General features: G+C 39.5%; 1 protein-coding gene across 2 annotated transcripts; it reads left to right on the forward strand.

The window, feature by feature from the left end:
* The first annotated feature begins 215 nt into the window (after window positions 1-215).
* Window positions 216-24,339, forward strand: LOC140337669 (uncharacterized). 2 transcript variants are annotated; one of them, XM_072421454.1, is made up of 4 exons: window positions 216-312; window positions 11,343-11,442; window positions 20,352-20,599; window positions 21,056-24,339. In XM_072421454.1, exons 1-4 carry the CDS (start codon window positions 298-300, stop codon window positions 21,620-21,622), a joined length of 930 nt encoding a protein of 309 aa, XP_072277555.1. In that variant the 5' UTR covers window positions 216-297; the 3' UTR covers window positions 21,623-24,339. The 2 variants fall into 2 exon arrangements, 1 of the variants encoding a protein (XP_072277555.1); XR_011922114.1 differs by lacking the exons at window positions 20,352-20,599; window positions 21,056-24,339 and adding an exon at window positions 13,207-13,589.
* The last annotated feature ends 142 nt before the right edge of the window (window positions 24,340-24,481 follow it).

Here is a 24,481-nt window from a genome sequence, read left to right on the forward strand (position 1 = left end):
AATTAAAAAGAAAATGCTGTAGTGTTTAGTATTTTTGCTAAACATTTGCATCAATTTCTAGTTCTAGTTAAAGTGCTACCTATGACTGTATGGTGAGTTCTTTTTAATGCTGGTTAGTTTTATATCAGGCAATTTATTCTATATTTGTTATCTTTTACTGGGGAACATTTCAGTATAAACCAGGGATGTCTCTGTTTTTTTTTCTGAAGTGTGACCTTTGATATGCTCATAAACTGAAAGTGTTGTCAGCCTTTGATATTTTTCACATATCAAACAAGCCACAGACACACAGCCAGAATGTCTGAAGGATCAGTGAGTACATGAGAATATACTATATATTTTGCCTATATCAGTTTGGAATTATTTTGCCCATATTACTTTGGCATTGTCTGGTTCTATAAAATCTTCTTCTAATAAGGTAAAGGATAATTTTACACCAATTTTGTTGAGCAATCAAACATCTTACTATAGGATAAATAAGTTCAAGGTTTTGTCCCATCAACATTTTCATATTGGCATCTTCTAATGTTTGGTTTCAGTATACTTTAACAGTCCATAGCAAGACACATTGGCCCTGATTTGTTAAAGCTCTTTATTAAATCATGGTAAAAAAAATGTAATAAATCATATACATTGTTGGGGGGTGGGGATAATAGCTGAGTTATGCTTTTATTCCAATTTTGTTTTTGTTTTTTTTTTCATATCAGTAGATATTCCCCCATATAGATAATAATTCCCCAATAGATATTGAACTAGTTCAGTACAGTTATCGGATACTTTTAGCATGCTCACCTGATCACTTGCAGGAGCTTACATATGCAAACAAATGTCACCAAGATCAGTTAAATTAGGAATGTAAATTTTGGTAAAAATTAGAACTTCAGCAATATTACTTCAACAATAGATGTGCATATGTCTTTACTTGTTACTGCTTTTTGCATTGAAAACATAGTTTTAATTGGATTTTTTAAATTCATTTTTAAAGTAAAACAACACAAAGACAATCAGCTAAAACTACACAAAACTATCATATAATGACCATGGAGAAAACACCTCCAACCAATGAAGTCAAACAAATAGGGAAAAAAGGGAATTTTTGCTATAGCTATACAATATGCACTACCACAGTGTTTTTCAACCAGGGTTCATCCAGGGATTGCTAGGGGTTCATTGAGCTATAAGGAATGGGTGCCTCTCAGGTAAATTTAAAATACACTAATGATACATTTTTCACAATCTTGTGACGTTCTCCCCACTTACCTGCAGTATAAGAGGCATATTTACCACTGACCTCTGCACTAATGTATTTTAAGGGGTTCCCTGAGGACCTCAAAATTATTTCAAAAGGTTCTCCCTTGCTGAGGTTGAAAAAGGCTGCACTGCCATATAAAATTTACCCAACATGCACTGCCCATTCCTTGGCCATTACAGTCAAAGATATCCCAAAATCTGTGGGATTTACCACACCCTATCAGGCGCATTCAATCCATCTGTACCCCCATCATCTTTAGAATATCTATCATCCTCTCTTTTCCCAATTTGATAAAGAAACTTAGGTGTCTAATATGCATAATAAAGAGTTGTGGCAGTCTGAAATAGCAGTATAAAAAGAAAAAAAACATTATCTCCAACAAGATGTATTCTGCTATGTTTCTTTAATCCCTTTGCAGCATTAACTCATCTGCAGTGGGTATCCAGGGGGGAGGCCCCTAGCTGAAACCTGTATTACTTTATTGCATATAGGAGTATCTTTAGCTACCTATTAACTTCTTCTATTCTGTATCTACAGGAAATTTTGCATATGAGTTTATTGATAAAAGTTGTCTTTACATAAAAATTCACCTTAATGTTACTCACAATAGAAAAAAAGGTGATTTTTAAAATTAATGGCTGAAGCCCTCTGCAGTTAGGTGTGCCAGTGTGTTCAAATTCCAAGTTTTGACCCAAGGTCAAATTAGCTCCACAGTTAGTTGAAATTGAACTGTCTGACTACCACTACTCCTACGTTTTACCCACTGTAACCAAAATCCACAAGAACCCCTTTCTCCTAACTGCTGAAACTGCGTAGTAAAGATATACATCCAGACCTATCCAGGTAGAACTTTGCTGCCAAAATACATACCAGTATTTTAATCTTTGAAAATGTTTCTCAGTGTTAAAAAATGTCATTCTGTAAAAAATAGATGGCTGAGTACTTATTACTTATTTACCAATCCACAACTAATTAGCACAATTTGATAACACAAAAAAGTTGATTTGCTAACCTTTGCCCTGACATAATTCAAGACCTATCAGCCATTATTATCCCAAGTTTTAATCACATTTATATATAACCAATTAGCTGACATATAATTCATGACTTGCAGGTCTTCAGTCAACCATCTAGACAAATCTAATATGACCTATATTGCTCTTTACTAATTCTAAAGCAGTGACTGTGATATTCGCCAAACATTCATTACATGTGTAACTTTGTGATGCATGTGTTAAATGTCAATGATTGCTAAATAACTTATACACTGCTTTACTGGTATTTTGAGAATAAAAAATCAAATACTTCTGTACTGGTTTCTCAGAAATAACGTTTACAGTATATAAAAGATGTCCCATATATAATTAAAAAATTATTACTGAATCAGTAGCTCAAATGTGGAAATTGCTTTGGACTGTGAAGGGATATATCTTTAGGACCTCTAAAACCAAAGCAAGGTGCACAGAATCAGTGTTTTGCCTGTGGATTAGAACTAAAAATGCATGTGATAGGAATATGAAGCTGCTTATTTTAAGTGGGAACACCTTGCAATTACACTGGTCAACAAACATTTTCTTGTCAAACAAATTAAAGTCATTTTAGGTTATGTTTGATGCACAGATTCCAAATATGGTATTGGTTTTACTTGATTGGTTCTAGTTTTTGAAATAAAGGCCTCAAGAATAACCTCATGGGAAATCAATGAAACATGAACATTAAGCAAAATTAAACTAGATATGCCTATGTATACAAAATTAAATTCTTTAAATACTTAATGTCAATATATTCTATTTTCAGTAAATTTACGGAACTAATTACAAAGAAGTAATTGAAAAACTCAGTTTGTATGATTTCCTTTTTTTTTTTCAATACATTTTTTAATAAAGAATAATAAAAAGAAAGTACAAATCCAGTGCAATACAATAGTAGTACATTTAGCACCCAAAGGTGAGGACAAAGTGAGCAGAGACAACTTACGATCATCAAGCAATTCCGCATTTGTAACAAACCAGGAAAAAAAAAACCCTTTATATCGCCCAGCTATAGCTTGGGTTATTAAGTCCATGAGGATGTCGTGGAGAGTGGTCCATCATAATCATGGATAGAGTCTTTGTCCTCAAGGGCGGAATCCCACCCTTGGCCATTGCAGGGGACCAGCTTAGCCAGAACGTCTTGGTGTATAAAATACAGACTGCACAGCTTTGGATTCACCTAGAAAGGAAGAAGAAAAAAAAAAAGAAAAAAAAGGAAGAAGTAGAGATAGGAAGAGAGGAGAGGAAAGAGGATATATAGAGAGAAAAAGGCTCGCAAAGGTAAGTAGTAGATTGAAGTTAGGAATGGGGGGGGGGATTGGGAGGATCACCACAGTGCCCATAGACGAGTAGCATGGATGACCGCTCAGGACATAAAATCCTAGAGTGTCAGGCTCATGCAGTCCCAGCCTATTGGCATGTAGTAGTCAATCCAAGGGGACCACACTTTTTGGAAGTGCGTCCTGGTGTCTGTGAGAATTGGTCTCTATTTTCCGTTAAGCAGGAACCACAACATTTTTAGCTTGACCTGTGAGGCAGTAGGGGTAGCCGACCAACAAGCTTTTGCTAAAACCATTTTTGCTGCTGTGAATAAATGTGAATAAATGGGTCAACAGTCTAAATTGGTTGGCTGTGCAGACTGCAGGTTGTAGATTGAGCAGTGCCTCTGCAGGGTTTTTTGGGAACGACCGGCCTACAACAGTGTAGGCCATTTGATACACCTGAGACCAAAATCTGCGTATTATGTCCACCATATGTGAATTAATGTGCCTGGGGTGTGACACCCCCTAAAACACTTGGGACTCTGGTCTGGTTTCATTTTAGCAAGTCTTACTGGTACCAAGTACCAACGACCAGCTTGTAGTTTGTCTCAACAGCTGAACTGTTGATACTGCAGTGGGCTGTGGTGGTCCATATTTGCTCCCATACCTCCTGCCCCAGGTACATTGCCAGATCCCCCTCCCATCGTGCCACATAAGGTAAAGGTGTTGACGTGTGCTTGCTCACTAAAAGCTGTCGTACAAAGGTGATACAACTCCTTTGGCTAGGGGTCTGCTTGCACAGATCTGCTTAAAAGAAGAGGGGGCCAGTCTCAGGGATATTTGTTTTAATCTGGTGCTTATGTAATGAGAAATTTGCAGCATTCTAAAAGTTTCAGAGGCGAGGATCTGGAATTGTTCTCTCAAAGAGTCTATATTGAAGTGCCTCTTGGCCCCAGAAATTGCAAAAGTTTTTAAAGGTTATTCTCCAACCACCAATGAGAGTTCTGTGGGCATTCATACCCTGGTGGGAATAGGGGATTGCCCACTAAAAAAGACAGCGGGGGTATTTAGTGGTCAGATCCCCTAGCTGTCTAACCAAGTCCCACGTCTGCATCGTGTGTTTTAGAAGCGGGTTAGAAATAGCTGGACGTACTCTAGGAGGGATCCACAGTAAATTTTCAACTGTCACCGGAGCCACCAGGCCCTCCTCAATAGTGACCCTATGGGGAGGGTTCAATGGTACATGGTAGGCTGTCAGGGACGCTATCTGAGATGCAGTGTAGTATGATGGGAGGTGAGGTACAAACAAGCCACCTTGATGCTGTGGGCGAAACATGGTCTGGCGTGGAATGCGTGGTCTGCTTGAGTTCCAGATAAATGGGAGCATTCGTTTCTGCAGGACCTTAACGGTAGTTATGGGAATGTTTACTGGCAAGACCCTCATGTGGTACAACAATTTAGGTAGCCAGGTCATCTTGACGGATGCTATGTGTCCTAGCTAGGAAATCTGGTATCTTTTTCAAGATTCTAGTAATGAAGTGAGTTGGCGGGCTAGTTCTGAAATGTTGGCCGCATATACTGATTCATAGGTCGCTGTTATAAACACCCCCAGGTAGCGAAGACGGTGGTCTTCCCATTTAAATGGGAAGGAAGCATGCAAAGCAGAGACTATCCCAGGCGGCAATGAGATGTTTAGCGCGCTACACTTGTGCAGGTTAAGATGCAGGCCAGAAAATGTTTGAAATTTCTCCAGGAGGGCCATCAGATTAGGCAGGGAGACCAGAGGGTTTGAAAGACACAAAAGTACATCGTTGGCAAAAAGAGTTTGTGTGCTTTATCGCCAATAATACCACCCGAGATATCCGCCCGGTCTCTTATCGCTTGAGCCATAGGTTTTATTGCCAGCGCGAACAACAGCGGTGACAACAGGCAGCCTTGTTGGGTCCCCCTGCCTATGGAAAAGAAGGGGGATCTAGGTCCCATGTATTGTATAAACACTCTGGGAGAGTTGTACAACGCAGCCACCCAGCTACAGAATCGTGGACCAAAGCCCCACTTCTCTAAAAGATAGGTGAGGTATGACCACTGTACCAAATCCAAGGCTTTCTTGATGTCTAAGCTGAGGAAAAATGCGGGGACCCTCTTTGAGCGGGCGTGGTGTGCTAGATGGAGTGCGTGGCGTGTATTGTCTCCCGTTTGCCGTTTGGGGATAAAGCCAGTTTGGTGATCTATCACTCTATTCCCTGGTTTCCCGTGCTGCCAGGTTGGATGACAGGAGCTTGACGTCTATGTTTAGCATGGAGATTGGGCGATAATTGGACCACAAAGTTGGATCCGTATCTGGCTTGGTGTCACGGATAACAGGGAGGGGAGGGAAACAGAAAGGTAAATACAAGGGACTAGGCCTCCAATGGCTAGGGAAAAGGGAATGGTCACCCCTTACAGACACCCTAACCTAGCTCTAACTCCTGACAGTATGAATATCCCCTGATGGTGGGAATACTTATACACGGGAACCTAGGCCCCAGTAGCCCTGCATAGCCCTAGGAGTAGCGACTGGGCTTGAGACTACTGGTTCCTTCCCTGATGAAAGAACCAGTGTCTCCCTGAGGCCTAGTAACAACCAAAGAACAACAAAACACCAAAAGTAGTTCAACTTATCTTAATAGCAAATAGAGAAGCAGGAACTCTGGAGAGGACAACACACCAGCTCTTCAGTAAATATCAACCGCATAGCATGAAGTGTGAGGCCAGACTAAATGGAGGAGCAGTAATGACCACCAGCGGCAGCTGATACAAGGGATGTGGTCATTACAAACAACAACACAGAAACAAGTAAAAACAAAGAGACAGTCAGATAACCTCATGTGCAGCTTGTCTCACAGATCTTCTAACTTCAGTCACGGAAGGGACCGTGACACTTGGGCAACATACATATGGCGGCCTCCAATGCGCTAGCACCTATATCTCCCCCTTTGAGGATGTCGTTTAAGTAAATGCATTAAGTCGGGTACAAGCAGCTCTGAAAATTTCCTATTGTACAATCCCGAGAAGCCATCTGGGACGGGGCGTTTATTAGTCTTTAGACCCTTTATAGCTCGCACAATCTCTGTTTGTTTTATTGGAGACTCCAATAGATCTATCAATGAGTCCGGTGGGTTAGGTAGGTGGACAGGATCAATGAAGCTTTGCATAGCTGCAGAGCCAGAGGGTTGGGCGATTTGTACAATTCCCTTAGATGGAATTCCATGGAATTCTTGTAGGATAAGGGCGGGGTCACTAGTAATGCCCGTCCTTTGTACTTTAAGGCAGTAGGGTTTAAAGTGGTGGTCTGGTTGGCATAATCGCTGTGCTAGCATGGTGTGCTGCTTATTGGTTTACAAATAAAATTTATTTTTCGACCACCGCAGTGCTTTCTCCGCCAGGGACAGTGTGTAGATTCAGCTGGGTGCGTATTACCTCCAGTTGTTTGCCCAATTCCTTTATGGGTGTGGCCATAAATTTACTACGTAAATCGACCTAATCACTTTCTAGCTGCTATATTCGCGCCAGTCTTTGTTTCTTGATCTGGGAGGCAGTCCGTATAAAACAGTCTCTGATCACCGCCTTATGGGCTGCCCAGAGGGTTTCACTCGAAACCCCAGGGGTATGGTTAAGCGTGAAACAATCTGAGATTGTATATTCTGGCACACCATGGGGTGGCTAAGTATAGAGTCATTTAGTGACCACTGAAAGGAGTTTGGTTTGGGGAATAGTGAGGAGAAAGTTGCCATGACTGCGTCATGATGTGACCAGTAGATGGCCAAGATCTCACACTGGGTTGCAAGTAGAATGATTGTGGTTGATACAAAAATACAAAAATTTGGATGGGTGTATCTCCCTCCATAAATCCCCCAACATCTCAGAGCGAAACATAGTCAACAGTTTGCGCGAAGCAGCTGTCTCCTTAATATGTATTGAGGGGTCTAAGGCATGTTTTTTGTCCAACCATGGCATCAAGGTAGCATTAATGTTACCGCACATAATTAAGCCTCCCTGTTTGTGTTTCTGTACTAGTTGGAGAAGTTGGAAAAAGAAGCCATTCTGGCTTGTGTTTGGGGCATAGTAAGTGACCAGAGTTACCTTAGCATTGTTGAGGTCCCCCACTAGGATAAGGAAGCGTCCCTCTGGGTCCGCAATTTGTTTGTCTAATGTAAAGGTCACAGATTTGCAGAACCCAATAAGGACTCCTCTTTGTTTTACTGAGGCATTAGGGAAATACACCACGGGGTAGGAGCCATGGAGATACCTAGGGCAGGAGGTGGAGGAAAAGTGGGTTTTCCTGGAGGCACAACACATCTATGCGTTTGGAGTGAAAGTCACGGAAAGCTTGGGATCGTTTCACAGGGGAGTTCATACCCTGAACATTAAGGGAAAGAATAGAAACCACCATCAGTGTACAGGGTAGGAACTCTCAAGCCAGGCGTAGTCACAGGCATAGGAAAACAAGATAGGGTGGATGACCCAAGGGTCAGGGGGGGGGGGGGTGACAGTGTTGGAGATTCCAGGAACGAGAGCCATAAAAAAGAGAAAAATAGGGGGGTTCTTGTGGCCCTTGACAAGGAATAAGTGTAAAACAAACAATAGACAGAATCATACTCAAAACTTTTGCATGACTGTGCACAAGAAAAATCCAGAACATACGGGGGTGAATTAGTAAAAGCCCAATTAACCCCAATAGTTCTCCAGGTGTCTTCCCCCGGAATAATAGGGGCGGGGGGGACATCTAGAGAGAGGGGGAGTGTACAGTGACTACCGCGAGGGGAAATAAGGCAACTTGGTAAGACTACTGTAACATTACATGTACCGGTACTTAAATATTAGATTAACATGGTAACGGGTTCTAGATCTAAAATGCAAGTATAAAACACCAGCATCAAACAATTTGACTGTCTGCTAACTTGCAACTCTGGGCGAGCAAGTCAATGTTCTCTATTTTCCATTAATCAGTGAAGGATCGGAGTATCACGGGAACAGGCTGGATACAACAACTGAAGGGTAACAAATCCCAACCAGCATGCCCCCCATTGGGCTCGAGGCTGTAACCATTAGCAAAGAGAAAAAAAGAGTGGAAACCAGCTTAAGTGTGCAGGAGATGGCTTCAGGTTACTTTATCCTGCTGGCTGGGACGTCCTGCAGCTTTGGAGAAGGGGCCAGGTTGGCACTCTCAACGTTCTCAGAGTTGCTGAAGATGTTATGGGGTACGTGGGGGGGGGGGGATTCCCGCTCCATCCATCCATCAAAGATGGCAAAGGAAGGCCCAGGGATTTGAAACGGTCATGTGCTTCTGGAACCGAGGTGATCACTTGATTTCTTTCATTAAAGGGGAATATTACCTTGAAAGGATAACCCCATCTATATGCAATTATCTGGTCTTGTACAATGCGCAAGTATGGTTTAAGCTCCCTTCGTTGCTGGATAGTGGTCGGAGCCAAATCAGCAAAAAGTTGGTAGGAGTGACCCTGAAAGGACTTTAGTCCTGAAGGTCTTCAGCACGTGCAACTTGTAGCAACTTATCTTTGGACCTGTAGTAGTGAAGCTTAACAAGGATGTCTCTGGGGGGACCATAAGGTCTAGGCTTGGCTAGCGTATGGTGAATCCGTTCGAACTCTAATCGTTCAATCGGCAACGGAGGAGGTGGAGAGGGCCTGTAACACCGATATTTGTGCTTGTGAAAGCCTTTAATTTCCCCTCACGGAGCGGAGCTGGCTCACAGTGCGTCCATCAGCGTCCATCAGCCGATCCCGTGCATGCACACTCCCGTATGATTTCCTTTTATGCTGATGATCAGGACAATCACATTGAAGGCTCCAGCAGTAGTCTGCCATTATCTGGTGTCTATCCCATCTGCCCTGATACCTTTCTTCCATCACTTTTATATCTTGATAGAACCTCTCCCCTTGTTCTTGAAATCGCAAAGGTTTTCTGGAAATTTGTGCAAATGGCTATGGAGACAGTGTACCTTTATGTTCATGATAGTACCCAAATTTGTAAAGTTTAAGAGCAAGTTTTTTACCAGTTCTTCATAATTTTGTGCTTTATGGTTACCCAAAAAGTTCTTGACAACCATGACATAGCTGTGCAAGGCAGAAGCTTCAGTATCAGTCATGTAGGCTTGTGAAATTTGAATCATTTATCAGTTTCTGAATCTGGGGTCCATCAAAGATTCCTGTTTTTAATTTTTCAGTACTCAATCTAGAGAAGAATCTACAAATGTATTTGAAGCAATCACTGTCCTTGTTCAGAGATCCAACAAATTGCTTTATTAATCCCAACTTTATGTGTAGTTGAGGGAGAATATTTTTTTTTTGTCAACCAATGGCTCGTTACTGATGTTCGCTGGACCTTTTTTCATGTTTTCCCTTGGAGGCCATGTCACTTGTTTCCAGTGATCCTGCTTTGCTCTACTATCCCACAAGCAGATGAAAAAAAAGGGAGTTCACCATTTTTAATTCAACACATATGGACCATTGGTGTTCATGATAGCAAAGCTTTTGTAAGAGCATTTTGTTGAGTGACCAATTGGAATAGATGCATAGCAGCTGCCATTATGCAGTAAAACAGATTTCAAACTTTGAATGGAACTGTCTATGAAAAGCCGCCAGTCTTCTGCTCGGTATTCTGGTACTCCCATATGGGCTAGTAGTCCAAGGATGTTACAACAGTACACAAAGTCTCCATCTTCACTGAAATATGGTAGTATATATAGAGCGTATGGTGTCCTATAAACTTAAATAAAATTTTAACTTCTGGTCCCAGACAGTTCTTTAAGCCAGGATGCTAAACCTTCAGATTCTTGTTTTGACTTAGGTCACATATTAATTCATTAAGCTCATCTTGGGAGAACTGATGGTTTGATAAAACACTTCCCTCATAATCATTTCCACTGCTAACTCCTGGATTATATTCCAAACCCTGTATATCCTTCATGTCTGATACAGGAATATCAGGGAGTGTACTGAACACTGGTATGGGAACATCAGCACCATATGGCAAAGGTCGACTTGCTGATTCCAAATCAGGGTACTCCCACTTGTTTTTTTTGTAATGATTGAAACCTTTTACATTCACAGCACAGAAATAACAATCATTATGATGATTTTTGGGCTCTCACCATACCAGGTACACCAAGTTTCAAACTTTTCAGTTTTCCATTTTTCCACTGACGTAGACACTCTACACAAGTTGTGCATACCATATGGAGAGCCCAATACTTATCTTGGTCCCCCAGTTTAATACCAAAATACCAAAAGATTTGCTTGTTTCACAAATTCTGTAATGTTTCTTCTCTGTTTTTGCTGAGAATATTCACCAGAAATGTAGCAAAATACATTAAGGTAATTTAAACAACTTCTTGAAGAACTCATATTTCTATAAAAAAGAAATTTATTGAATAAAAAGAAGGCAAATGAAAGTTTATATAAATAATGCTACATTTGATATATAAAATGCAAAACATTGGTGTGAATAAAGATTGATAATAATATGCTGTGTTAAAGTTTGTTGTTGGTAAAATCATCTGTTATGATTCCTGTATCACAAGAACTAGAACCAATTCAATAAAACTGATGTAATTTCCTGAAATACACTAAATATATTTAAAAATTCTTGGCAAGTGAAAAAAAGCAAAATACAAAGATCCTATTGCCTATAATTAATATACAGTATGTTATCCAGTTCCCTTTATATCTCTACTTATAGGTGCTTGTCAATTTTTTTTATTAATGTGGCTAATTACTGTTTTTATTATCATTTCAGTGCTCCACATTCACAAATGGAGATATTATTGAAATCTTGCAGCCTGGACATTGCCACTGGGTTGTATATGTAGGTGATGGACATATTGTTCATTTAAAAGGTAAGTGTCAGGGAAGAACCATGCATCTATAATTCATATATACCTTTCCCAGATCACTATTTCTGGATTTTTGGGTGTTGAATGTACAATTTAGGATTTTATTATTGTGCGTGTGCATACATCACAATTGATATACATCTGTGATAAATAAAAGACAACCAAGTTTGTAGTGTATCTGACCAGACTTCCTAAAACCTCTTTAGGTAAAACAGATTAACATACATAGGTATTTACATGGTTAATGTTCATACTCCTGAAGCTAAATCTCTCAACTGCTGCTGAACGAACAGATATCTGTGTCCAGCTCAGCAACTTTCAGGACAGTTGCCAGTTTTGCTAGGAGTGGACTACATCTCAGACACTATAGACCTTGGCATGTAAAAGTTGACAGTATTAAGCTACGTACACACGTCAGATTTTTATCGCCCGATAATTGGCCGATGCCGTGTGTACAGTCGGTGTCGTCCATCGTCCGGACGACCGACCTGCCGGATCCACGGACGATGGACGACAGCCGATCCTAATGAAAGGGAAGGGGAGAGCGCGCAGCAGGGTGCCGCTCCGTCGCTCTCCCCCTCCCCTCTCCATAGAGCATGAACGGTGCTGTATGTACAGCACCGTTCATGCATCGTGCACTCCCTTGTCGTTGGAAAGGATCGTGAAAGATCCTTTCCAACGACAAAAATTGCAAGTGTGTACGCAGCTTTAGAAACAGTATTACAAATTAGAACAGTATTACAAATTAGAAAAAGACTGAACAAGTATGGCTTATTAGGATGAATTGCCAGGAGAAAGACTCTTCATTCTAAAAAGAACATGGTAGCATGGCTTAGGTTTGCAAAGTTGGATTTGAACAAACAACAAGATTCCTGGAGCAATAGACTCTTGGAGTCCTTCAAACAGATGACCAAAGTGGAGATGTTTGGCCATAATCCAAAGCACTATCTTAGGTGGAAACTCAACACAGCTTATCAACACCACCACACCACCACAGGACCTGGGTTCCTATGTAAACCAAAGTATTCTAGAGTAAAATGTAAGGGTGTGAGGTTGACCTGAACTGATTACCTGTCTTGTAACACATTGAGCCTGATTCATCAGCCAAATTCGGAAGCTCGCTCGCTCGTATTCGCGATCTGAAATCCGACGCCAAATACCTATTTATCATTTTTCAGCCATCGAGAATATGCTGGCACATTCACCCGGCATTTATCAACTGAAATGCTCACTTGCTTCGAGCCGCGCGTCTCTGTGAGCTTGACACTGGCAAGCTTGATTAAAAGTCACTGTTCCCCCTAAAAAATCATTCTTTTAAATGGCACACATCTTACACTTAGCCTTAAATAAAAATGTTTGGGCAAATGTTTCAAACATATATATTAGCTAAGAAATAAGCATATTTTTAAATGACCTAATATTTTCAGGTTCGTAAAGAGTTACTTGATTTCACCTATTTACATAGGCACCTACCTACCGACCCGAGGATCCCCTTGGTGATAAATACTTGCAAGTTCGGGTAGACGAGACCTCGCTTTTGAAAGCGGACTAGATCTTACAACTAAATTCTTCTTTGCTTCCATAGATATATATATATATATATTTGTATACATATATATAGATATATATATATTTGCATTAGTGTTTATCGATGATATGACACAGGACAGAAGCAGCCAAATGAATTCTGACGTGTTCACAGAGATAATGTCTGCTCAAATCCAGCTAAATGCAGTCAAATTGATTGGGAGGCGTTTTATATTACAGATGGACAATGACCTAAAACATACAGCCAAAGCAACCCAGGAGTTTGTTAAAGCAAAGAAGTGGAATATTCTTGAATGACCAAGTCAGTCACCTGATCTGAACCCAATTGAGCTGCTGCAGTAAAGGCCTGGCAGGACATTAAAAAGGAGGAAACCCAGCATCTGGTGATGTCCATGAGTTCAAGATTACAGGCTGTCATTGCCAGCAAAGGGTTTTCAACCAAGTATTAGAAATGAACATTTTATTTTCAGCTTTTTTTTTGTCCAATTACTTTTGGGCCCCTGAAATGAAGTGATTGTGTTAAAAAAAGGCTTTAGTTCCTTACTTTTTATGCAATCTTTTGGTTCAACCCACTCAATTAAAGCCGAAAGTCTGCAGTTCAACTGCATCTGAGTTGTTTCATTTAAAATTAATTGTGGTAATATACAGAACCAAAATTAGAACAAAGTTGTCTCTGTCCAAATATTTATGAACCCAACAGTATATATGTATGTAAGCATTTATGTGTGTACATATAAAAGAGAAACTATAGTAAGAAATAGGCAAAGAGGAGATTTTTGGGCATATTGCTTAACATGCTTCAAATTGAAAAGATTGCCTTTTTCTTCCTATGATTTCTTAGCTTGGCTCTAAGCGACATTCATGGATGGTATGGCTTCTGGTTAAAGGAGGAATCCACCTTTATGTGCTTCCACTACCAAGCTGAAGTGAGTAAGTCAATATATAGTGGGCCAAAGTCTAAAATGCCATTCAAACTTGAATAAACACCCTGAAAGGCTGGAAAAGCAAGAAAATATGTTTGGCACAAAGTGTATTTGTCCCTGGAAACTTTAGATACCAGTACTATTTGTTTTATGTAAACACCTAAAAAATGCATACAATCCAGTATTTAATGAGCAACATTAAGTTGAGCAACAACAGAACATCTGTTCATTTCTAAAACCCTTGCTTGACCCTGCTTGTGAGCTTGGCAATCAATGTGGTTTGATGTTGTGCTTGGCAACCTGGACCTCCTTCCATTACCATCAGGTGTGTTACAATGAGTATGCAACTCAGCTGGACAGTTTATTGACAACCTGTTTGGACAGCAAGTGGAAGTGTGTTTGTATATAATAGGGCTAAGATCAGGCAGCATGGCACAATGAGAACAAGCCTTTAACACTACTACAAATGAACAGAGGAGTTGTGTGGCAGCAAATCAACATGAGTGCAAATGTCAGACTAAAGTAGCAGTTTGGAGTGGAAACCATGCAGACATTTGTACTCAATATTTGTGGAAAATACAAACCAGGCATAAACCAGGCACAAAAACATTGCAGCAAAAGATGAAACTAACAATATTTAGGATTACAAAGTCACATCAATGCATACCATCCAAGCAAACTACTTGATTAGTCACCCCCGTCCCCCCACAAACCAGTCCAGTTTAAATAATAATAATGAAAATGCATATGTATTTATAAGCATTTTTAATGTATTTTGACATACACACACACAAGTGAAATAACTAAATGTTCCTTGATACATGTATTATAACATCTTTGGCAACAATCCTTTTTAAAAATATTTGATTTCTTTAAAGCCAAAGTAGAATGAAATTTGAATCAGATCGCAAATGCTTGGTGACATTTATTTGACATTCATACTATTGTGTGATGACATATTATAAAGTGCTAATTACTATATATACATCTTGATCTAAATTAGTTTGCAGTGTTGCAAGCAAACCAAAAAGTATCAAAACAGTGCAACAAATGTAACAATAAATGAATAAATTTTGTGAGTGAGTATAATGTAACATAAAAATGTAGCACTTACCCAAAAGAAGATGAAGCAATTAAAGATTCAAATTGACCTGTAATTGACTGTAGATGCGCAGGGAGCAGGTGTGTGCTAATTTACCTCCTGGGTGTTTCACTGATGTCTGGAATTCTGTACCAAAAGCATTACACTGTTTTTCATAAAAAAAAAAAAAAAAAATATATTGTAGACCTGTAACTTACCGAAATTTGTCCAAACAAAGGTCTAGTAGATATCCTGAATATAATAAAGTTTGAAACACACAATCATGTAAAAAAAAAATTAATTTAATAATACCATAAATAAAAAAACACAAAACACAAAACACGAACTTGCTTGTCTGCTTAAACAAGAATGTATAGATCAAAAATCAAATCAAATAAATCAAAAATACTGAAAATTCTGTATGGTATGTATAGTAATGTATAGTACTATGGTATGTATAGTAATGTATAGTACTATATTCTTTTAAAACAAATCCCTAGTGTGGTAAATTTTAAAACGGGGCAGCACAGAGTCCAATGTCAAATTCAGGGCAGTAGAGCCGGGTTTCCTTAGGGATTTTTCTCGTCCTCCTCTTTCTTGGAGCAGCACACCTCACATATTCTTGTGTGATTTTGCTTTCTTGGGACTGGTGGAATGTACTCCAGAAAATGACGAGCACTCAGGCGTAGCGGGTTCACCGTGTATGAAGCACCTAGTCCAAGTAGATTTTGATTTGCATCCTCTTCTGGTGTTTGGTGTTTCACACATATAGCTTCACAGATTTTCCATATGAATTCAGGGTTGGGAACAGGCCTGTCATTATGTTTTTTAATAGAATGTACGCATTCCACAGACACTGTTCCACTAGATGGCGAAAGATTTTTTTTATAGTACTTTCCCTGTTGCTTTCTGACAGCTGGATAGAAAGTCATGGCCTGGTTGGCTCTATCAGCACCCCCCATTGTGCGGTTGTAGTCCATGACTACCTGGGGCATCTGAACGTCTTTCCCACTTCTTGTTCTGGTTTGAACAGTGGGAGTGTTGTGAACAGTGCTCAACATTCAGATATCTTTCTTATCATGCTATCGGAGAGCCATCATCTTTCCGTTCTGCCAGGCTTGAGCTTTTGTGCGGTGAAATTGGCTGGCAATTTGTGCTGGTTAGCCCTAACGGTTCCTTAGGCATCCGTTTTGTATCAGGAACTCGTAAAGCTCAAGGGACGTATAAAAATTGTCTGTAGAAAGACAATACCCTTGGTTCAGCAAAGGCTCAATAAGAGACAGGACAGAAAATGTTGCCACTTCAAAGGGGTCAAATTTTGTGCCTTTTTGCCACTAAATCTGGGGTCAAATTTTGTGCCTTTGCCTGTATATATGACAGAGTTCCAGATATATCCATATTTGGATTCTCACAGCATAAAAGATTTGATCCCAAACCGTGCTCTCTTGGACGCTATGTACTGCACCCAGCTCAGTCTCCCTTTATATGCCATCAGACTTTCATCCATACTAATGTCCCTTTCTGGCACATAGCAGGTTTTGAAGTTATCATCATTTGATAAACCTCCCAAATATGTTTGAGCTTGGGAGCAGGATGGGTGGTCTCATCAAAATCATTGTTGGTAAAATTTTTATGATCAAGCCAAATCGATATTCAGGCATAACCATGCCAAAAAGGGGTGGCAAGCAGTTTGTTGGTGGATCAGTACCACTTCTGCAGGGGTTTCCCCACCACCCCCTTGACAACAACAAGGCCCAGAAAAAACCAAATATCCTTTTGGGTGACAGGTTCCCACTTCCTGGTTCTAGACAATGTTGCAAGTGGAGCAGTCAGCTGTTGCCCTGCATATCTGTTTGTTTCTTTAACTATTTTCTGAATGCCTTTGCCATTCAGAAATAGCTCCAGGTAGGCCAAGTGGTTGTGCTCACAGTGCACCTTCAGGCCAGGCGCCCCAGTAAATAGAAACCTAGGGGGCACAGGCTGGGCCTGACGGGTGTCAATCGCGCACCAGGTGCGCACATCCCTAACCTCCATATAGTCACTGTCACTCGTGGTCTCGGTCTCAGAGTCCGATGAGAGGTCTCCAGCCGTTCCATCACTATCAGTGGACTCCACAAGTGACTCCAATTCGCTCTCGCTGTTCAAAAACTGGTCCAACACATCTTGGGGGGATAGACGCCTTCTGAAGCTTGAAGCCATAGCAGGGGTCAGGCAGGCGGTGATGTCCGGGTCCAGGCAGAGGTCAGGGCAGGCAGAGAATGGTCAAAATTAGGCAAAGATCAGCAAAGGTAATTGCAGACAGCGGACACAGTGTTACACACCAGCAATGCAGGGATTACCTGGTATTTTTTAAAACTGTGGTTGTGCATTTACTTTATTTTCTTTGTGTTTATTTTGTATTAATTTGTATTGGATTTGATACAGGAGTTTGTATTGAATCCAATACAAAATATTTTAATTTCCCGCCACGTCAACGGGCGCACACACCGGCGTCATCAGGAATCGTCAAGGGACGCGAACGCAGAGGGAAGGAGAAGACGGGCATCCAACGCTGGAGACAGGCATCGACGCTGGGGAACGCTGCCAGAGGACGGGATCCGATGACAGCACACTGGAGGATGCCAGCGGCACCAAGTAAGCAACCCTTGATTCTATTTTTAGCTACCCCGAGCCTAGTTCGGGGTAAACGAAGCAAGTTTTATTACCCCTAACTTGGCTCGGGGTTACCGCTGGGGAGGTTAATTGCTATAACCTCACCATTGACAGAGCTTAACAGACCCTCCTGAATCACGCAGCTGCAAACTAATCGCCTTAATTGGCATAATCTTGACCCCTATTGCTCATTTATCAAAGCAGGAATGTGGCTGGCAAATAAAGGCGAGTGTACTAGCACTCAGCTCTGGCTCCGGCTCGTGGAAATCTGCCTTGTATATTGGCGTGTATATACACACAGCGAGCTTACGAGAACTTGCTTGATAAATCAGGCCCTTTGTTTTGTTGTTTATGGTACGTCCTATTGATTATGGAACTCAGTTGCTCACTGTGCTACTGTCATGATATAAATGCACTCTTTAACAGTTTGTCACAAGAGCATGTTCCAACTGATTGGTGTATCTTCATTGATTACTCTAAAAGAAGCTTGAAAGCTTACTGCACAATGGTAATTCCAAACCAAATTTACTGATTGCCCATTCCATTAACCTAAAGGAGTCCTTTGACAACATGAAATTACTACTTGAAGCAATCCAGTATAAAACACATCAGTGGAACATCTGTGGGGATCTAAAGGTCATTGGCTTGCTAATAGGAATGCAAGGAGGATTCACAAAATATTGCTGTTTCCTATGCTTGTGGGATTTTGTCAAGCGTGATTAGCTACCAAGAGATACTTATAAGCCTAGAACAAGCAGAGTCGAGTTTCCGCCTCTGGTTGATCCGCACAAAATATTTCTGCCACCTCTGCATATCAAGTTAGGCTTGATGAAGAACCTTGTAAAGGCCATGGGTAAATGAAACTCAATGGGTTTTCAGTACCTTGTTTGGAAGTTTCCAAACAAAAGCACTGCAAAAATAAAGGAAGGGATATTTATAGGGCCACAGATCAAGTCTGTTTTGCAGGATAATGTTTTCAAATAATCTCTCCCAGCAGCTGAGCTAAAAGCTAGGGATGCATTCAAGTGGCTGAGTAAAAATTTTCTAGATAACCATAAGTCTCTTGCATATAAGGAAGGAGTTAAGAATCTGCTTGATCCATACCAGTAACTGGGTTGTCACATGTCATTAAAAATACATTTCTTGCACTCATATCTAGAATTCTTCCTGGAAAATCTTGGTATGGTGAGTGACGAACGAGGAGAACGTTTTCACCAGAACATTCAGTTAATGGAGCACCACTAACAAGGTTTCTGGAATGAAAGTATGATGGCTGGCTACTGTTGGATGCTGTACCGCGACAATCCATACAAAGAGTACATAAGAAAATCATACTCTAAGCATTTCTGAAGAAACAATGGTACCTGACTGACACTGTTCAAGAGATCTATACCACAGTGTGCCTTATTTTACTTCACACTGAAGATGTTTTAGGATTCACTTCAATGGTGCTTACGTTTTAGTACAAAATACATGCATGCACAATGTTAACTACATTAGTACCCATAACTCAGGAACTGTATGTGTTGGGGAAAAACTGAAAACAGATCTAAAATCTGTTCGAAAAAACTAATTTAGAAAAGGTTGCTTTGGTTTCTGATGCTGTGCTGTGGTTTCAAAACTAATTTTTTGTTGACCTGTGTATTGAGACGATGGAATCTATTGCATTGTTTTACACCCGAGATTAGATCTAAATAATTTTAGAACTTGCCAAGGACCAGATGATTTTTTTTATTATGCCCTGATACATAAAACCTAAGTATTGAAAAATCATGGACTTTCTTTCTTATAACTGTAATTTCTTCAAAGAAAAAGTAAAGAATGTTAAAACCTCTTTTTCAATTAAAAAAAAAATATTTCCTGTCTACATTAAATTAGATCCTTGTCTGAGGATACCTTTGTGGGCACATGGAGCCCCCACCAACATAGCATACTCATAATTAAAGGGGATTCATGATTTGTCTTATTTATTTTCATTTTTATTGAAGAATTTTTCATTGCAAAGGTAGAAAAAAAGAACATAGCAAAAACAGCAGACAGATTCTTACAAGACATTAGTACAGATTATTGATACATATCAAATCCTACAAACATGCTATGATTGTAATAAACAAATATAGAAACAAATTCATAAAAAAGAAAAACAAGGTATCAAAACAAAAGATAGGGGGACATATAGTTTGCCAACACTATTCCAACCAAAATAGTTTTATGGTTCCTTTAATTTAACTGTTCATCCAGAGTGTGCAAGCTAAAAAGACCATTGTGCATGAAACTTAATAGTCTGAGTATAATTCTAGGCAAACATTTTTATCTAAATATTCCTGTGTGTTAAATCTGTTTATAATATCTGAAACATTTAGACTTTCTGTTTTAAGCAAAAATACAGCTATTTCTAGTTGCACGTAAACAATAGGAAACTAATAGGTCTTTATTCCCAAGGATACTTTTTAATACCCAGATTAAGCAGGGCTAAGTAAGATTACTTTAAGACTACTAAGTAATACCTAATATTGTAACCAACCAGACATTTGGCTCTAAGAGCACTGATACATTGGGGGATAAGGAAAGTAGTACATAGAGATCACTTTCCAACACATATAATTGTCCAGTAAATATCTGGTTCAGATTAGAATATTTAATTTGATTAATGTGATTTTTACTTGTAAATCATTTAAATTGATTTAGCTTCCTTTCTATATGCTCAGGCAGGATTACTGGAAGTGGAGATGATGCTGTACATGGACAGCCCAATGTTGTTGAGAAAACTGCACTGGAGTCAGAAGCAAAGGGATACAAGTATAAAGTAAACAACATTTATCCTGATTTGATCCCTGTGCCTAATGATGAAGTCGTAAAAACAGCCCTGCAGATGGTGGGAGAGAGTAAACCTTATGGGTTCAGCTGTCGAGAGTTTGCTCTTGAACTCAAATATGGATGTGGAAACCTAGATATTGTAAGTGTGAGCTAATATTCTTATTATTATACTGTATTTATAAAGCAACATATAAGGCAACATATTACACAGCACTGTACATTACATTTAATAGGGGTTGCAAATGACAGACGAATACAAACTACAATCTAAGGGTTAAATCCTTAAATATGGGTTAAATAAATAAATAAATTAAATAAAATATTAATTAAAAATAAATTAAATAAATAAATATGGGTTAAATAAGGGTTAAATATGGTTAAATCCTGTGTTCATTCCTACATAATCTTCAGAATTATAGTATGTGAAAAAAAACTTGAAGCCTTTTAGAATGTAATTATTTATATATATATTATATATATATTTTGTTCATTAGGATTGTGACAACCTTTCATAGTAGACATCTCTTTGCTCATTAATATTAACCACATTTTTTTTCATTACTGTTATATTAACAGACATTTATCCCATTTCTAGATAATAAGGAACCTGGCACCTATTCCAGGAGAACTGGCAATCGCTACATCAAAAGGAATCCAAAAAATAGGCTCAACTGTGAATTCAAGTTCTGGAATTGTGGGTTTAGTGGCAACAAAGGGAGTTAATTTAGCAGGTGAAGGAGTGACAGCGATGTCTGGAGCGCTGGGAACAGCAGCTGGAAAGGGTCTAGCTGCTCTTGGAAGCATGATGTCTACAGGGGCACAGACACTGGCTCCTATAGTAGCTAGTAAAATTGAGCCTACTGGCTATGGTACCATGTTGTTGAGTGCAGCTGAGTGTGTGTCTTCACTAGGAGAGTCCTTAGCCTCACGATCTGCAGAGGCAGAGGAAACAACAGCTATTAGTGTTAAACAGTTGGGCTCTTCTATCTCTTCCAGTTCATCCGCTGTTGGATCAGCTGTGGCAACTGGCTTGTCCTGGCTTGGTTCAGCTTCTGCTGCTGGAGCAGCTAGTCTTACTAGTTATCTTATGTCAGGAACAGAGCAAGCCAGTACAGGGGCTGGTGAGTTCCCTGAGAAAGGTGACACTGACATACAGAAATAAGTGTTTTTCATCACTTGAATTAACTCAGATCACTAGTGGTGGCAACAAACATAAAAAGAAAATGGGTACGTAGAAAATAAATGGGTATCTTGCACGTCAAACATAAAAACGTTCAGAAGCAGTAAATTTTGACACCCTGATGGCTTATACCAGAACAAGCATTTCTATGACCTCTTATTTTACCTAATAAAATGTATGTTTGTCCAAAGATAAAGATCAACTTAATAATTACAAAATGGTTCCTAAGATTATTTTATCCATCAGCTTTATGAAAAAAATGCCACGCTTTATTAGGAAGCAGATTGTTGCTACGTCAATATCTACCAAACAGGTGACCACTTTCGAAACACTATTCTTGTGTGACTTGTTGAAGGATACAAGAAGTTGGTAATATAGGTTGAAATTTAAAATGTTGGTCATCACAATTTTTGGGCAGCTGTAACCTCTTTTATCTACTTTTTAATTGTAAAAATTATCAAATGAAACAGGACAACCCACCACCATCAGGATATATATTATGGTGTGACAAAAGCATGGCCTGGCACTGCTAGAAAGATGACAGTTACGGGTGGAGATCCTGTATTGGCAGATAACTAGGGTCTCACAGGTGTGAGACTGACTTAAATACCACTGGGTATCATTTTTGAACACATTTTTTGTTGATTTACATTTTTAAGCTTATTTACACTAAAATAGGTATGCTGATTCTGAAAGTGCAGTTAGTTTGTTTCTATCATGTCAGGTTTTTTTTATCTCTACTGCTTATATTAATGCAATTACTGTAGCATGGATTAGTATAGGCTATTCATTTATACCCAAGACAGTTTGGTCAGAGGTTGTACGCTGTTCTACGTAGTGAATAAGCAAAATTTATTTTTACTTACACACGTATTTCCTTTCATTCAGATCATGTCTGGCCCTGCTGTTTCTCGTCATGAGTGCCTAAACAACCCTGATTCATTTTGTTATATCTGTGGCAGTTTCACCATTCCGAGTCAAAGGGCGAACATCAGCACATTTGTAGAGCAAGCCTATTTGGCATATTTCAAAGTTAAACTTGGTGATCAAGATAAGACTTGGTCACCTCATAGGGTGTGCAAACAGTGTGTCAAGGGTTTACGGATGTGGACAAAGGGAACACGTGATAAGATGCCATTTGGTATACCTATGGTTTGGGGAGAGCCAGGGGATCATTTCAGTAACTCATTACTTTTTTATAGTGAAAACTTCAGGATAAAACAAGAAAAATAAATGTAACATAGAGTATCCTAGTCTACCATCCGCTATACGCCCAGTGGCTCATTTAGATGAAATCCCAGTGCCGGGTTTCATTACACTACCCTCTCTTGAGGAACATGATTATGGTGATGATTTAGATGACAACAATGATGAAGAGTTTGAAATTGAAGACGACTCTGTTTGTAAGGTATTTGATAAGCATGATAAATGTAACATAGAGTGATTTGGGTGATTTGGGACTATCAAATAATATATATATTGAGTGATTTGGCACATGATTTGGGACTATCAAAGAAGGCTTCAGAACTCTCCTAGCATCAAGACTGCGTGAGAAAAACTTACTTTAAAAAGGAACGAAGGTATCGTACTTTCGAACCGGAGAAATTCCATTTCTACAGTACTTTAGAACCGACAGTGGCTTTGTGTATTGCCATAACATATCTGGTTTATTGGAGGAATTGGGTATTCCAATCCATAACCCAACTGAATGGCAACTATTCATTGATAGCTCAAAGCAGAGCTTAAAATGTGTCCTTTTTCACAATAGCAATATATTTAGGTCAGTCCTATTTGGCCATTTAGTTTATTTTGTGAAGAATATGCAGACATAAAGAGAGTCATTGAGTTGTTGCAATATCACCAACACAATTGGGTCATCTGTGTTGACCTTAAAATGGTATGCTTCCTTCTTGGTCAGCAACACGGATACACTAAGTATCCCTGCTATCTGTGCTTGTGGGACAGCAGAGCTCGTGAGAGGCATTGGGTGGAAAGGAATTGGCCTCCAAGATCTGCCCTAAAACCAGGTGATCCAATCATTCTACATGATCCACTTGTTGATAGAAAGATTATATACAGCCTCTGCACATGAATTTGGGTCTGATGAAACAGTTTGTTAAAGTTTTGCCAACTGAAGTACCTCATTTAGGCATTTCCTAGCTTGTCATTTGAAAACAATAAAGGCCGGTGTGTTTGATGGTCCACAGATTCAGCAGCTCATCAAAGAAGAACATTTCATCAGCACAATGTCAGACGTCGAAAAGAATGCTTGGTTGTCATTCAAAGCCATCAAGGACTTTCTTGGAAACACGAAAAACAAGAAATTGTCCAGAAACTCTTGGAGAGCTACAAAATGTTTGGTTGCATTATGAGCACCAACGTGCATTTCCTGCATAGCCATCTTTCTACCTTCCCGGAAAACCTTGGTGCAGTCAGTGATAAGCAAGGTGAACGATTCCACCAAGATTTGAAGGTCATTGAAGGACGGTATCAGGGTAGATGGGATGTACATATGATGGCTGACTATTGTTGGCGCAGCCGGCGGGATCGTCCTAAGACTGAACACTCCTGGAAAAACTATAAGCATAAATTTTTACCTTTACCGCTTACCCAATTAATTTTCAAATGTTTTACTGTAAAAAAAAAATGTCATAGAGTAACAACTAATCCTTTTTATAAACAAATGAAAAGTAAATAAACAGTACATTCAAGTTAATATTTAGTTTTTTACTTTTGTTTACTTTTTTTTCATTGTTTGTAAAATTTGTACGTTTTTTGAAAAAAAATCTGTATCGTAAAAACTGGATGTGATAGCAAAAAACTGTTGTCATTTCTGAATTC

The sequence above is a fragment of the Pyxicephalus adspersus genome, chromosome 9, assembly GCF_032062135.1.
Source record: "Pyxicephalus adspersus chromosome 9, UCB_Pads_2.0, whole genome shotgun sequence".
In the NCBI taxonomy this organism is placed as follows: Eukaryota; Metazoa; Chordata; class Amphibia; order Anura; family Pyxicephalidae; genus Pyxicephalus; species Pyxicephalus adspersus.